Source organism: Dasypus novemcinctus, chromosome 9 (genome assembly GCF_030445035.2).
Source record: "Dasypus novemcinctus isolate mDasNov1 chromosome 9, mDasNov1.1.hap2, whole genome shotgun sequence".
NCBI lineage: Eukaryota > Metazoa > Chordata > Mammalia > Cingulata > Dasypodidae > Dasypus > Dasypus novemcinctus.
The window spans coordinates 123703692-123718574 of NC_080681.1; the positions used below are offsets into that span (position 1 = coordinate 123703692).

Here is a 14883-nt window from a genome sequence, read left to right on the forward strand (position 1 = left end):
ATCCGAGGAGAGAGGCTTTTGTCATCCTCTGCGATATAAAAGCTTTTCTTTTTCAAGTCACCTCTGATGTCAGGCTAAGAGCACCTGTGTGGCTTTCACCTGCCTGCAGTTGGCACTTACTTCTCCCCCTTCCCGGCCTGGCGTGATTTCAGGTCCACGCAAACCCCAGCCGGGCGGTGCTGACCCTGGAGGGTGAGGACGGCAGGGAGCTTGAGAAGGCCTTGCAGCACGTCTCCTACCTGAACTCGCGGCAGTTCCCCACACCTGGCATCCGAAGACTCAGGATCACCACCACGGTCAAGTACGTCCTGGTTCTTAACAACACACCCGTCTTCTTAGCTCGTGACCTTTGAGAAGGAAACGTGTGTCTAGATTTTTAGAGAAACCCACCCCCCTTCTGTGAGGAAGGGTGAACTGTCACTCGCTACCAAAACGGTCGAGAGGTCTGAAGGTGACTCGCTCTCGATGTGTACTCCTGAAAGGCTGCGCCTTTTGCCCCCACCTGGAGTCCACCTCCACGCGCCTTGGCCTGGTGGGCTCTGGAACGGGCCCCAGCCCCGACCCCCACTTTCCGTCTGCTTCCTGCCGGCAGGTGCTTGAACGAGGCCGCCTGCGCTCCGGTGCCCCCCGGTCGAAGGCTACGTGGTGGTCCTGCAGCCGGAGGAGCCCACCATCAGCCTGAGCGGGGTCCACCACTTTGCTCGCGCAGCCTCTGAGTTTGAAAGCTCGGAGGGGGTTTTCCTTTTCCCTGAGCTTCGAATCATCAGCACCATCACGAGAGAAGTGGACCCCGAGGGGGACGGTGACGAGGACCCCACAGGTGAGGGCCGCCTCCCGGGCGAAGGCCGCAGTCAAGAGCCCACCGCGGCTGCTGGGCCCCTTTCTCCGCGGGACTTTGGGGGATTTTAACGCGTGCGCCACTACTCTGGGGTCTGCTTCTGGAACCTGCTGTTGCCCAGGGGCAGGCCACAGGGCCCTCCGAGGGGCCCGGCCCCGCTGGCTCCGGGCGCTGCCATTTCGTGTTGGGCGGTTTTTACAGTTCAAGAGTCCCTGGTGTCCGAGGAGATCGTGCATGACCTGGACACCTGTGAGGTCACGGTGGAGGGAGAGGAGCTGAACCAGGAGCAGGAGAGCCTGGAAGTGGACGTGAGCCGCCTGCAGCGGAAGGGCATCGAAGTGAGCAGCTCCGACCAGGGCGTGGTCCTGACAGGTGAGAGGGTGCTGCAGATGGGAGGCGAGTGCGGCCTGGAAGTGGGGGGGAGAGCCCGCCCTCAGGCCGGGATGGGGTAGATGTGGGGTGCGTGAAGCCACCCCCCCCAAGAGGGAAAGCGCCAACGCAGGCGACCCGCGGCCCGGCCAGGCCCCTCCTCCCGACGCCAGCGGTCTCGTCGCGTCTCTGCCCCCGCAGGCGTGGACACCATGGCCAGCTACGAGGAGGCACTGCACCTGCTGCGCTACCGGAACTGGCACAGCAGGGCCTTGCTGGACCGGAAGTTCAAGCTCGTCTGCTCGGAGATGAACGGCCGCTACGTCAGCAACGAATTTAAGGTGGAGGTGAGCGCAGGCGCCCGCCCAGAAGGCCGGCAGCGGTTGTCGCCCCGCGCCCCGACGCAGCCTCTCTAGAGCAGGCGCGGGGCCTGCCGTCCAGGCTCATCCTGGGTCGTGTCCTTTCCCAGCCCAGGTCCTGCCCCGGGTTTGGGGTGACAGGGCCCAGGCCTCCTCAAGCCGCGAGTCGGAGCCTGCGGGAGCGTGTGGGGGCGGCCCCGGGGGAGGGGCAGGATGCCCCCTGAGATTTCACACGGGAGCAAGACCCGAGGGCACCGTGCAGGAAGGGGCAGCACCGGGGAACCACGGGCTCTTTGTCTTTGTGGGGAGTCCCGGCCTGCCGGGAGGAAGTCTTAGCGCAGGGCGAGGGCTGCTGGCGCCAGGACCAGCACCTGCAAGACTCGCCGGAAGGCCAAGCGAGCACAGCTTAGCCCGTCCCGAGACCCTCTGCAGACCTGCTGCAGCCTCTCTGTCACTCAGGACTTCTGTGGCCTGGAGAAGTGGACCTCAGTTATTCCAGGCATAGAGCATCTTCCTGGGACCCGCGTAGCAGTGGATGGTGAAATCCACGGTGCCGGGGAATCAGCGAGTATTCTGTTTGAGCCAAGGGTGGTTGACTTGAACAGAACTAGATGGTGGCAGCAGTGCTGTCGTGGAGGATAGGAAAAGGGAACAGTCGAGGCCAGCGCGTCTCAGACTGCTGGGGGCGAAGGACCCGTTGTTTGTGCTTTCCCAGTCAGCTGTAGATGGATTCTTTTATAAACTGCAGTGAAACAAACTTAGAAAAGCTGTGTCTTTCTGGACGTAGCATGATGGCGAGTTGCCACAACAGTTGCTCGGTGCAGACCCTGGCCTCCTGTCTGTCCTCTTCTTGGTGGGATGCGCAGGCCGGTGCTGGCCCGGCGGCCGCACTTGGTTGGCCCTGGCCACTTGCCGTCTTGAGTGGATGGCAGTAGCCCCGCCCTCTCCTTCTGCGGCAGGTGAACGTGATCCACACAGCCAGCCCCGTGGAGCACGCCAGCCACATGGCCGCGCAGCCGCTGTTCGTCCACCCCGAGCACCGCTCTTTCGTGGACCTGTCGGGCCATAACCTGGCCAGTCCTCACCCGTTCGCAGGTAGGGCCGCAGGGCCAGGGTGGACGCCCCTTCTCCCCGCCTGGACAAGGGCAGGCGGGGTCCCCAGGTGTGCACACGGTGGCGTGCGCATTGTCTCCCCTGCAGCACACGGCCTCGGGGCTGTGCAGGGCGGAGCCCGCTGCGACATCCAGGCCTGGGGATCCGGCAGTGCGCGCCGGGTCGACGTCCTGACCCTTGTTTCCATCTCTCGATCCCCCGCAGTGGTCCCCAGCACGGCGACCGTGGTCATCGTCGTCTGCGTCGGCTTCCTGGTTTTCATGATCATCCTGGGGGTGTTTCGGATCCGGGCCGCGCATCAGCGGACGGTGCGGGACCAGGACGCGGGGAAGGAGAGCGAGATGGACTGGGATGACTCCGCGCTGACCATCACCGTGAACCCCATGGAGGTAGGGCAGGTGGCGGCCCGGGGGGGGGGGGGGCCGTGTGGTCGGGGCCCCACAACTGGGAAGCCCCCCGGGGAGGGGGGCAGCAGAGCCGGGTGCAGCGCCTTCTCGTGCAGTCCTCAGGTCCACCCCGCGCGGCCGGCGGCCCTGTCCCCGCCATGGGCCACCCCAGGCCCCGAGACGCCCCGTTCGGGGAGACAAGCTGGAGTGTGGAAATGGATCCCCCACTGCACTCCTCTCCCAAGCCCCAGCTCCTCTCTCCCCTGTCCCCCAGTGCGGAGGCACCGGAAGCCGTGCTTCTGTCTTGTGGCGTGACGGCCAGAGCTCGAGCCCCCTCCTCTTCATCGCGCGTGGAGGAGGGCCTGGCCCAGCGAGCCTCCTGATGGCCGAACCCTGGGTGGGCACGCCGAGCCGGCGCAGGGTGGGGGCCGGCGGGCGACGCTCAGCGCCGTGTCTTTGGCAGACTTACGAGGACCAGCACAGCAGCGAGGAAGAGGAGGAGGAAGAGGAGGAGGAGGAGAGCGAGGATGGCGAGGAAGAGGACGACATCACCAGTGCAGAGTCCGAAAGCAGCGAGGAGGAGGAGGGCGAGCGTGGGGGCCAGCCGCATGCCAGCAGGCAGCAGCAGCTGGAGTGGGACGACTCAACCCTCAGCTACTGACCGCCGCCCCCGGCCCCTTCCTGCTGCAGATGACCCGCCTGCCGTCCGTTCCTCCGCCCTCGGGACCCCTGATGTGTAACGCCGTGGGCCAGTAGGTGCGCGGGGCCCCCGCGGCTGGCCGTCCGCCCGTGCTTGGCGTTAGGCCGTAGGCTTCCTCCCGCCCTCGCCGCCCAAGTTCTGTGCGGCGCCGGCCCCCCCCGCCCAGCGTCTCGCTCTGTGCCGCGACCCCCGGCCCCGCACGCTGCCCAGAGCCCTCCTGGCCGGTGCGAGGACGCCACCCGCTTGCGCCCCTGGAGAAGCCGCAGGGGCTGGGCTTGTGGACCCAGGCGGACAGGGGCCTGCTCCCACCTGGTAATCATTGCTTTTCTTTTTTAAAAAAGTTTTTATTTTTTTCCAAACTAGTGCATGTATAAAACGGCAGAATGGGGTTTAATATGTAGATGATTAACTGACTTTTTAATATTTTGTAAATAAATGGGGATTCTGTTGTGTCCTTTGTGCTAGTGTAATCAAAGACTGGAATTTCAAGTGAAAAGCAGATTACTGAGGGCAGCCGCGCCCCCCGTGGGCTCCGCGCTCCCAGCGTCCCAACCACGCCCCTAAGAAATGAGCAGGTAGAGGCCTGCCTGCCTCAGCCCCCTCCCACCCTGGTCTTGGTGGGGGCACGGGCTTTAGCTTGGTGAGAGGGACCAGATCGGGGGGCCCCTCTTTGGAGGCTGAAATAGCCAAGTCTTCTTTGGAATTCACCCTGTTTCTAATCGGGGGGGCGAGTACCGTGGGGCTCCTCGGCTTATCATACACTCCTTGTACAGTAACTCGGACCCTCGTCATGTGTAGCCTTGTCGTTTATACTTAATGTATTTTTTCCTTGCTGGTGAAATTATGTATAAATTATACAAACTGACAACTATTGTACAAACTGTGGGACCACTTGGTTTGGGGACAGCAACAAGCCTGAGTGATCCCGAAGGCAAAGCGCCGGATCCCCCCAAAACCGCTGGTGTTCTCCCGCCTCCGGCGCCCCGGGAGCGAGGCGCCCCTGCTGCTCGGCTTTGCGCAGTGGTGAAGGGGAAGGAGAGCAGGGGCATCCAGAACCCTTCAGCCACTTGACACAAGACGTCTCCGTGTAAAACGATCATCCCTAAACCCGAGGGCAGCGAATTCTGAACACTGCTCTGTGGTCGTAACTGCTAGTTTCAAGCTGGGGGCCCGGGAAGGCCACCTTCCACCCGCCGTGCCCGTCGCTGCTCCCACTAGACGACTGGCCAGTGCTGACGCGGGGGAGGGGGGGGCGCTCCGTGCGCAGCCGCCCTGGTGGGGTGACTGCAGCTGTGTCTACTGATGCGCGGTCGGGCCCGTGTAAGCTACAATAAAGCTCTGGTCTAACTCCATGGAGGGTTCTGGTGTTTTTTTTGGTCGTTTTTGTTTTGAAATTCTGCATTCCCTTGCTGCTTTCTGAGCAGAGAACATAACAGAAAAAGGCTTTCATTTATTTTTTAATCTGCTTTGACCTCTCATTGCAAGGTTTCACAGGTGCTGGCCTCAGCCCACATCAGGTATATATTTAACTCGCCTTCCCCAAACAGAAACGTTGAAGGATTTAAAAAAATAGAAACTATTCTGCTCTCCAAGCACACAGACGATACACCCAAACCCAGACTGCTGCGTATGTGCAACATGTGCCACCCATACCTGGGCACGCGGACTCATTCCAATAAATAACACTATATACAGACCCGCGGCTGCCCCCGTTTCAGCGCAGGCGAGGGGGATGAGGTGCCTCACCTACCGGGGAACAAGGTGCAGTCACTGGCGCCAGGCGAGGCGGGGCCTGGCAGCGAGGCTGCTGCTGGAGCACACGGCCGGCACGGCCTCTGCCTCCTGCTCTAACCCTCACCGGGGAGGCCTCTGCAGCGGTGCGCAGGGCAGCCAGGTGGATCCCTTAGGCCCGCCTGTGGGCTGTGGAAGGCTGGGAGAAGCCCAGGAATCTGCATTGGAAAGCTCCTCAGCCCCAGCATTTGGGAACGGCCGGCAGGTCCGAGGCTCAAGGCTAAAGCTGGGCTGGTTTCAGCTAAGTGCCGTCGGAGAGCGAGTCCACCGCATGCCTGACTGCGCCCACAGCCGGTTTTCAGAAGGGACAGTTCTGGAAAAGGGAGATGAGGTCTTACACCTTAATCAGGACCTGTGTGAAGAGGCAGGTCACAGGTAATTGCACAAATTCTCTCTGACCTGCTTTCACCTTGTCTTGTGATCAAGATGAGTGGAAACAAGCTCAAACCTTTTTTTTTTTTTCCTTCTTGCTTTTTTTTAACATTTTTAAACACGTCTTGAGGCCGGGCATGTGTTATACTTCCCAGAGGCTGGGTCAGGTCCCCTGGGCCACAGGGGTCAGTAAGTAGTTTGGCTGTTTTTTTTTTCTTACCCGCAAACAAAATTGCTTTACAGCAGAGAAAGGAGAAAAATTCTCGAACCTAAGAGTTACTTTAAAAGCAAAACAAAAGCATCCCTGAATCTAGAGGGTTCCCAGACTTCCTCCAGGTGCCTGGAGGTCGCGGGCCGTGGAGGAGGTGGGGGGGGGGGAGACACGGTGGAGGCTGGAGGGGAGCCGAGGGGCCGGCGGTAGGCACCGGGTGGCCGCAAGGCACCGAGACCCTTGCGTCAGGCGGGGAACCTGGGAGGAAGGCAGGCTCGCCCGGGAGGAGCAGGGTCTTCGCTGGGTGCAGACCCACCGGCTGGAAGACGGGGCTGGCGGTCCTCAGCCCGCGGCGGGAGCCAGCCTCCAGGCGCCGGGGCTCTGCCCTCCCTGGCAGGAAGGGTGCACGTCTGTCTATGGCTGTTTGGTCCCGTCACCGTTTCAAGTCGTAAATAAATAACCGTGAGGATTTCTTTCAGTGTAAACAAAGGCAGTTGTGTAGGTGCTTTCCCACGAGGTGCAGTTCAGGCTCCTGGCCCCAGAGAACGGCTGGGGGTGCCTGGTTCCCCAGGCCTGGGGGGGAGACGCTATTGCCGGTTATCTTTGGACACGTTGTGAGCTAACCAGTTGACCTTGGTTTTCCAGCTCTCCCGGAGGGCTTCATTAAACTTCACGCGGAAGTGCTTCAGAGCCTCCTCCTCCGTTCTTCCCAGAGCCAGCGAGTCCTGAGAGAGAGCCGGAGGCCACTGTCACCCCCACGGCGAGGGGCGGCACCCCTCTCTGCCTTGATCTCCTGCCCTTCTGGGGCTTTTGTCACATCCCACTAAGAGAACCGCAGGCAGGGGGTTCTGAGACAGCCACCTCACGTCTGTCTCTTTTGGGGAAAGCTCTTTATTCTGTCTCACACCAAGACGGGCCCTTGGACCCACCCACAAAATAAGGCGACCAGCTCTGGCCGGGACGTGGCCCCAAAGCCCCTCGGGTCGACAGGCAGCTCTGCCTTCTCTGTGGGGCGAGAGATGGGGAGCAGCTTCCTGCTGCAAGAACTGGGCACCGAGGGCTCCCAGCAAGCATCTGGGGGGCTGCCCTTGCTTCCCACCCTCACACACAGATGGGGTCGACACATGGGGAAGAGTTCTTTTTAACACAGAGGAAACCGGGTCGGACCCAGCCCCTTGTTGCACACCTGGAAACCTGTGTCCTGTGTTCGCCGGCTACCCAAGGCCACGGGCACGTCCGCGGCAGGCCTGGGGGCTCACCCGGGGTGCCGGCCTCCTGGCCCGGCTGCCGCCCACCAGGCCCTGCTGCCCCCTGCCCGCACGAGGGACACCTGGGCCCCTGGCGCCTGCCTGCAGGGCCCCTCCCCGGCCAGGTACCTTGAGGTACTGGATGTCCTTGGAGCAGCTGAGTTCCGGCAGACCCGCGGCCCGCATCAGGGCGAAGAGGTGGAGGAAGAGCAGCCCATGGCGCCGCAGGATGGTGTAGGCTCTCTCACAGTAGCCCCGGAACCTGCGGGGGCCGGGCAGGGGGCGTCTGCACCTCGCGGCCACTGGCCCAAGCGCCTGCCCTTGCCCTGAAAACAGGCGTGTACACAAAGCCCCCAGTCCCTCCAGCGGACCCCCTGGGCCTCAGCCGGCCTCCCGCATGGCCCGCCAGGGCCCCCCACCCCACCCCGCCACGGCCCCAGGGGGACACTGCAGGGCTGGGGGGCGCTCGCGGCCGAGAACGCAGGGACAGAGCTCAAATGCCTCAGCCACCCGCGGGCTGAGGTCCTGCCCTGGCACCCCACCAGGAGAGCCTGTCTCCCCGACCCCGGGCCCAGGGGACTCGGGGGCACCCCAGGGGTCTCAGGCACCCTCACCTTTCAAATTTCTCACTGTTATTCGTCTTCCCCTGCTGAATCACATGCACGAAGTCGTAGGTGAGGATGAAGGGGACTCGCTCGCGGTTGATTCCAAACTTGGTTTTGAAATTCCCCAGGAAGTGGCCAAAATCAATGTGGAACAGCTAAGGGGGAGGGGAGGGCCAGGCTGAGATGGTGTCAGAGAGGACAGCACCCCCTCCCAAAGTTCAGAGCACCTCTGGCGGGCGAGGGGCGGCAGCTGGGTGCAGGGCAGGAGGCCAGGGGGCCGGGCGTGGCAGACGGGTGCTGCCCGCCTGGCGACCGCCCACCCCACTCCTACCTGCCCGCTCTCGCGGATCATGATGTTGTCGCTGTGCCGGTCGCCGATGCCCAGCACGTAGGTGGCCACGCAGTAGCCGGCGCAGGAGAGGGTGAACTCCTCGATGGCCCGGTCCAGGGCCTCCCTGGGTGGGGAAGATGGCATCTGCGGCCCCAACCCTTGCACTCCTTCTACCAAGGCAGAGGCTCTTGCCCTCCGCTGGAATCTGAACTGGCCTTAGGGACGTGCCCTGACTAACAGCGCGTGGAGGAGGAGCTTTTACTGGGCGCATTCAGGGCCAAGGCCTCGGAACCTTAGAAGGAAGCCGGGGCTGGACTACTCAACGAGGAGGGGCCGGTGGACGGCCAGCCCCAAGGCCATCTCAGAGCCCCGGGACTGGCCGTGACACCGGCTGACAGTGGTTGCAAGAGTGAGTCCAAGCAAAACCAGAATATTGGGGCGCGGCTGAGCCCAGCTCAGATGGCAAATCGTGAGCCTGCAAACAGTCCCTATTTCAGGTCCTTAGGCACGGGTGGTTGCTATACATGGGGCCAGAGAGATGCCAACCACCCCAACACGGACGTGGGCAGGCCCTCAGCCTGAATGTCACGGCCCTTCCCCGCCTTTGACCCCAGTAGCCCCGCCCCTCCCAAACAGCACCCCCCGGAGGATGCGCCACCCTGAAAGCCTGAAACCCACCCAGGGTTCTTGGACTTGAGCCAGGTGAGCAGGGCGTCCTTGTTGAAGGCGGCCGTGGCCGCCATGTTGCTCTTGTTCAGCTGGATGTTGGCGATGGTGTCCGAGCGAAGCACAACTTCGATGAGGCCCGTGCGGTCCCCGGTGGAGAGGCAGCCGTAGGGGGTCATCCTAGGCACAACGGCAGGAGGGTGGACAAATGCCACGCCCAAGGGCTGCCCCTGCGGCTGCTTGGCCCCGAGAGCCTCGAGGTCCCCACAAAAGCCGCCGGAGCGACTGTTCAGGTTGCTTGAAAGAGAGGAGGATGCCAGGGAGGGGCCCCGTGGCTCCTGGGGCTCCCGGGGAAGCCTCCTGGGGGAGTCGGTCCCAGAGAGGAACGCCCAGCACCTTGGCCAGGCGCACGTTCACTCAGAAGGGAGAGACCATGGTGGCGTGGGTGGCGCAGCTACTTTCAGAGATGACACGGACGCATGGGGCAAAGAAAACGCCGGGGAGTGGGCTGGACGCCAAGTCCTGGGGCGGCCTTCTCCACGCCCACCCTGCTGCCCCCACTGGCCCCTGTTTGTTTTTTTTTTCAAAGATTTTATTTTTTTAAATTTCTTTCTCTCCCCCTGCCCTCTGCTCTCTGTGTCCATTCGCTGTGTGTTCTTCTGTGCCCACTTGTATTCTTGTCAGTGGCACCGGGAATCTGTGTCGCTTTTCGTTGCGTCATCTTGCTGCATCAGCTCTCCGTGTGTGCAGTGCCACACCTGGGCAGGCTGCGCTTTTTTTGCGCTGGGTGGCTCTCCTTACAGGTGCACTCCTTGCGCGTGGGGCTCCCCTACGCAGGGACACCGCTGCGTGGCACGGCACTCCTTGTGTGCATCAGCACTGCACGTGGGCCAGCTCCACACGGGTCAGGAGGCCCGGGGTTTGAACCCTGGACCTCCCATGTGGTAGGCGGACGCTCTATCAGTTGAGCCAAATCCACCGCCCGGCCCCTGCTTTTAAACCACTCCTGCTCTTCCCCCAACAGCCCTTTGCCAGCTGAGAGCACACCTGGGCAGACCCAGATGCCTGGCCTGAGGGCCTCCTCACCTCAGGTCCAAGCCCTCCTGCTTCCACAGGACGTCCATGAGCTGGATCATCTGCAGCGTCAGCATGTCCTGGCGGAGATCTGGCCAGCCGGAAGGGAAAGCGTGAGTGCGCAGCGGGGTCTCCCTCCCAGCCAGGCCCAAGTCCTGCATCTTCTCCTCTTCTCCCACTCTGGGGAGTCATCTCCAGGGACCCCTGGGCCAGTGCAGGGGTGCAACGGGTCCCTTCCCCGCACCCTGCCCCGCTCACCGTCCCCGTTCTTGAACATGATGCCCACGGTGCCCTCGCTGCCCGCCTCCTCGCTGCTGTACACGATCCACAGCGGCTTCATCTTGGAGTCCATGAAGGTGCACTGCTCCACGCTGCCGGGCCAGAGGGCGGTCAGCCGCCTCCCGGCGCCGCGCGGCAGGGGCGGGGAGGCCCACGCGGGGGTGGCGGCGCTCACCAGACTTCAGCCAGCAGGGTGCTGGGGTTGAGCGGCGACTGCAGGTGGGAGAGGGCCTCCAGGTAGGTCTCCTGCCGCATGCACAGGTGCATCAGCTCCTTGGTCTGGGGCTTGGTGGTCCGCTGCGAGCTCACTTTGACAAAGTCGTTCAGGGCCTTCAGTTTGCTCAGCGCTTCCCCCTGGTCAGGAGAACGGGACGGCGGCGGTGGGCAGGCTGGGTGGGGGGCAGGCGGGTCTGGAGGGGCCGGCGGATGGGGGCCCGGAGCCTCACCTGCTTCATCAGCACCTGCATGTGGTGGGTGCTGCCCCTGCAGTAAGCCTCCATGATGAGGCCGAAGCGCAGGGCCACCGCCGGCACGTGCATCTCGGAGCTGGGGGGGGAGAGAGAGCTGAGCCCGCCGCCCACCCAGGTGGGGCCGCGCAGCCCATCGGCTGCCCAGGCGGGGATGCCCCCCAGGCCCCGGGCAGTCAGAACACTGGGCAGGAGAGGCGCCCCCTCCCCACGGCCTCCCTGGAGACACAGAGGCCGGACCCCAGGGACCAGTGTGGATACCGGAGGTGCCAGAAGAGGAAGTGGCCGATCTTGCGGTTGGCCAGGGCGCGGTCCAGCAGGAACTTGGTCAGCTCACAGTCCAGGTAGGACTCGTACTTGAGCACCTGCACCAGCTGCAGCAGGTACTGGAAAAGCTCGTCGTCCCTGCGAGGAAGGGGTGGTCAGATGCGACTGGGGGTCGGCGGTGGGCCGAACGGAGAGGGGGTCTCCCAGCAGCACCCACATCCAGACGGTCGGAGAAGAGCCTTCTTCCAGGGGAGCAGGGAGCCCGGCGGTCACCCTGCCCAGTCAGACCCGGCCCGAGGCTGCTGGACTCACGTCAGCTTCCGCAGGGACTTGATGGCAAAGGAGCCCACGTGGCGGTCTGGGAAGCTGAAGTCCAGCAGCTCCAGGGCGCTCAGGACCGGTAGCTCCGGCCAGGAACACAGCAGGTAGAGCATCTGGGGGGGGTGTGGGCAGGTGGGGGTCAGGGGCGGGGGGAGGCTCAAGGCTCTGCCCAGGGTGCCCCACGCTGCCCCCCACCCTGCCCACCTGGGCCACGTCCTCATGCTTGTTCCACTTGGTGACCAGCAGCAGCCGGGCCAGCGCCTCCGGGAAGCGCTCCTGGACCTCGTGGCGCATCTTCCACACCAGGTCCTTCTCGTGCTCGTACAGCTCCCCGGACCCCCGCCTCTCCAGGATCTCCCGCAGCTGCAGGTGCTGTGGGGCGCGGGCCGGGTAAGGGCACCGCGTGGGCTCTGGGCTCCCGCCGCCCCTGCCCCGGCCCTGAGCTCACCTCCTCCTCGGTGACGGTGGCGCGCGCGTGCTCCCCGTGCCGCCCCAGCTCCAGGACCTGCGCACACGGCCAGTTCTGAGCCCTGGTGGGGCCTCCCTGGCTCCAGGGCCTGTCTCCACCGCTGCACCCCCTGACCCCCCGCTGGTGCGGGGCTGTGCTGGCACTGGGGGCGTTTGGCAGGGTCCCTGGGGTCCACCCACAGAGGCACCGGCGTACCCCCACACCCAGTTGTGACAACCAGAGACTTCTCCAGGCATTGCCTGACACCCCCTGCGGGACAAAATCGCCTTCTCTAGGGCCTGGAAGGTTCCAGAGTCTGGGCAGCCCCCGGAGCGCCTGGCGAGCCAGCCGGGGCCACTCTGGCTGGTCGGGCCCACACTCTGGGGTGAAAGCGCCCCTTTACGCCCACAGCCTCTGGGTAGGGCGGCTGCACCTGGCAAGCCCTGGGCCTGGGCCCACTGACCTTCTCCAGGGCAGGGTAGTACACGGGGTGGGGAGCCACCTCGGGGAGGCAGACGACCAGGGTGGCAGCACTCTCGGTGTTGGGGTTGCCCCGCACGGTCCCCGTGGGGTTCAGCAGCTCCCCCTTCTCGTCTGCACACAGGGACGGACGGGGTTGGAGAGGGAGGCGGCGCCCTCTCCGCGCCCCCCACCCCGCGAGGCCTCCCCGTCCCCGCGCTGGGCAGACCTGGGGCTGAAGGCCACATGCAGAGGCAGTGCTCCCCCGTCTTGAGCTGGTCTTTGTAGTCAAAGAGCATGAGGTTGGCCCAGGCGATGGGGCAGTCCTGGAGGGGACGCGGCTGCTCAGCGGTGCCAGGCCGCTGCCAGGGAGCCCCGTCTGCTCGTCGGCAGAGCCCGAGCCTTCCCCCGCCCCCGGTGGAGGTGGCCCACCTGGACCCCAGAGAAGATCCTACTTGGGGAGCGGGGAGGACCCATGGTGTCCTCTTCCCACTGGGGTGCCGGCGGGGGAAGCCGGCAAGGTCAGCACCTCCCTGCGTCCAGCTGCACCCCAGCCCCGGCTGCTCAAGAAACCCCCTAACCCATCCCCCGGCTCCCAGAGCACTGGCCCTGCTCAGCTCTGGGTGAGTCAGCACGGCCGGGCAGGCGCGTCCTGGGTGTGACTCAGCCACCAGCAGCCCCTCCGCAGCACGGCGGGCTGGGCCTTCCACTGCCAAGCAGTGGCCTCCAGGTCACGTGTGGGCCAGCGACTCGGCTGGCGCGGCCGGGAGCTCTGCCTTCCCCACCCCCGGGGAAGGTGGTGGCAGGGGAGGAGCAGGGACTGGGGCCGGGGGTGCCACCCACCGCCTTCTTGGACTTCTTCTTGGTGGAGCGCGCCTTCTTGGCCTTCTCGATCACGGCGTAGAGCGCGAAGCAGAGGCGGGCCATGCGGGGCAGGTCGCAGGTGCTGATGTCGAACTCCAGCCGCTGGTTCCACACAGGCCCCGAGCATACGCTCACCTCCGAGCTGGACACCGTCTTGCACAGCATCTCGTTGCCGTGGAAAAGCCCGGCCTGCACCACCAGCTGGGGCGGTGGGGGCGCAGGGTGAGAGGGCAGCCGCCTTGCCCCCCGGGCTCGGCCACCCCGTCATGAGGGTCCACCCCCTGCCCCGAAACGTCCACCACTTTCCACGGCTCCGGATCCCACTTCCCAAGCGGAACAGGGTGGCACGGACGGTGGAAAGAGGGGGGCCTAGGTGGGGCAAGGTTGGGTGGCCAGGGTAGAGGGAGGGGGCTCGCAGGTGGCAGGCGGGCAGCCTGGTCTCTCTGGGCCTCAGTTTCCCCATCTAGACTCGGGCACTCCTGGCTCCCTTCACTCCCTAGTTGTGTGACCCCTCGTGGGTGGGGAAGGTTTTACTGCTGCCTAAATACCCCACCCCGCCTCCCCTGGCCCCTTCAGAAAGCCTCCCCCCGCCGTCCCTCTGCCCACTTCTCCAGGATTGTGCCAGGGCAGCCCAGGCCTGGCCTCTTCTAGAATCACCGCAGCCCCCCAAGTCCAGACCCGGGCTGGCCAATGACAGTAACACGCGCACCTGCCGGGTCCCTCTGAGGACGGGCGGGACGGGTTGCGGGAGGGGACGTGCGGTGGGGTTCCCGCACAGCCGCGCCGCAGGGGGCTGGCCCCCCGGGGCGGGGAGGCCGGTGCTGCCCCGAGCCTTCTCCCCGGCATCTGTGGCTCCCACCTTCCCGTCTAGGCCCGGTCCCCACAACCTCCGCCGAGGTGCAATACCCAGAACTCGGCGAGGGGGGCCCAGCTTTCTCCGAATCGGCCCGTGGTGCGGGCCCCGCCCCTTTCCTGTTTTGAAGCAGCTCACACACCACCCCGGGCGGGGATGCTGGGTAATGTGGCCAGGTGGCTTTCGGGTGGCCCCGTCTTCCTCCGCCACCCCCCCCCCCAGGCCTGCCCCCGCCCCCGCCCCCGCAGGAGCCCCCACCTTCATGCGCTCGTCGGCGTTGACTTTGCTGCTCTGGATGAGCTCGATGCAGAAGGGCTGCTCCAGGGACCACAGGGACACGGAGGAGGGCTGGGGGCGGGGGGACAGGGCTGAGCGCTGCAGCGGGCAGCAGGCCCCGGGCCATGTGGGGGTGGGCACATGTGACCGCTGGGTGGCCAGGCCCAGGCATCTGCCCCAGGAGCCCCCGATGCCCCTGAGTTCCACTTGAGGTGCAGGGGGCAGGAGGCCGAGGGGTGGCTGGACAGCCAGGCCTGGGAACTGCACCCCGGGAAGGTCAACCAAGCTCCCCTGTCCCCAGAATCGAGGCCCCAGCTCCCAACACCAACCAGCCGGGGCAGGAGATGGGCACCTGGACCCTGGGCTGGCCCAGGGGGTGGCCGGAGGGGCACGCGGAAGGCGCCGGCTCACCTTCTTCAGGGGAATGGGGGGTGGCTTGGTGCGCGGCTTTTGGACTTGGGGGGCTGGGTTGCTCTGCTGGTCCCGCAGCGCCAGGATGGAGGAGCAGTGCACCATGGTCAGGTGCGGGGTCAGCCCGCTGTGCAGGCAGCTGCAGACGTACTGAGATGGGGGGGGCCGAGTGAGCT

The 14883-nt window shown here is 64.7% G+C and overlaps 2 protein-coding genes across 8 annotated transcripts in view; one reads left to right on the forward strand and one right to left on the reverse strand.

Annotated features, from left to right (window-relative positions):
* The window catches only part of CLSTN1 (calsyntenin 1), a 78161-nt gene extending 73044 nt beyond the window's left edge, over window positions 1-5117 (forward strand). Inside the window, 8 exon segments of the mRNA XM_058304459.2 lie at window positions 153-301; window positions 593-623; window positions 625-820; window positions 1040-1210; window positions 1409-1554; window positions 2526-2661; window positions 2884-3068; window positions 3529-5117. Of these exon segments, the coding sequence (XP_058160442.1) occupies window positions 153-301; window positions 593-623; window positions 625-820; window positions 1040-1210; window positions 1409-1554; window positions 2526-2661; window positions 2884-3068; window positions 3529-3726 (1212 nt within the window). The 3' untranslated portion in view covers window positions 3727-5117.
* Window positions 5118-5206: 89 nt separating this feature from the next.
* The window catches only part of PIK3CD (phosphatidylinositol-4,5-bisphosphate 3-kinase catalytic subunit delta), a 54808-nt gene continuing 45131 nt past the window's right edge, over window positions 5207-14883 (reverse strand). For 3 of the 7 annotated variants that reach the window (XM_058304457.2, XM_058304455.2, XM_058304456.2), the window contains exons 7-24: window positions 14708-14857; window positions 14279-14368; window positions 13147-13368; window positions 12533-12629; window positions 12308-12438; window positions 11845-11901; window positions 11601-11768; window positions 11388-11509; window positions 11070-11213; window positions 10788-10887; window positions 10517-10695; window positions 10321-10433; window positions 10075-10153; window positions 9001-9168; window positions 8323-8446; window positions 8001-8146; window positions 7516-7648; window positions 5207-6864 (exon numbers count right to left, since the gene is read on the reverse strand). In XM_058304457.2, coding sequence (XP_058160440.1) covers window positions 6727-6864; window positions 7516-7648; window positions 8001-8146; window positions 8323-8446; window positions 9001-9168; window positions 10075-10153; window positions 10321-10433; window positions 10517-10695; window positions 10788-10887; window positions 11070-11213; window positions 11388-11509; window positions 11601-11768; window positions 11845-11901; window positions 12308-12438; window positions 12533-12629; window positions 13147-13368; window positions 14279-14368; window positions 14708-14857 — 2361 coding nt within the window. In that variant the 3' untranslated portion in view covers window positions 5207-6726. Of the gene's footprint in view, window positions 6865-7515; window positions 7713-8000; window positions 8147-8322; window positions 8447-9000; window positions 9169-10074; window positions 10154-10320; window positions 10434-10516; window positions 10696-10787; window positions 10888-11069; window positions 11214-11387; window positions 11510-11600; window positions 11769-11844; window positions 11902-12307; window positions 12439-12532; window positions 12630-13146; window positions 13369-14278; window positions 14369-14707; window positions 14858-14883 lie in introns of all 7 variants that reach the window. The other 4 variants (XR_009187328.2, XR_009187329.2, XR_011649758.1 and 1 more) reach the window with 2 other exon arrangements.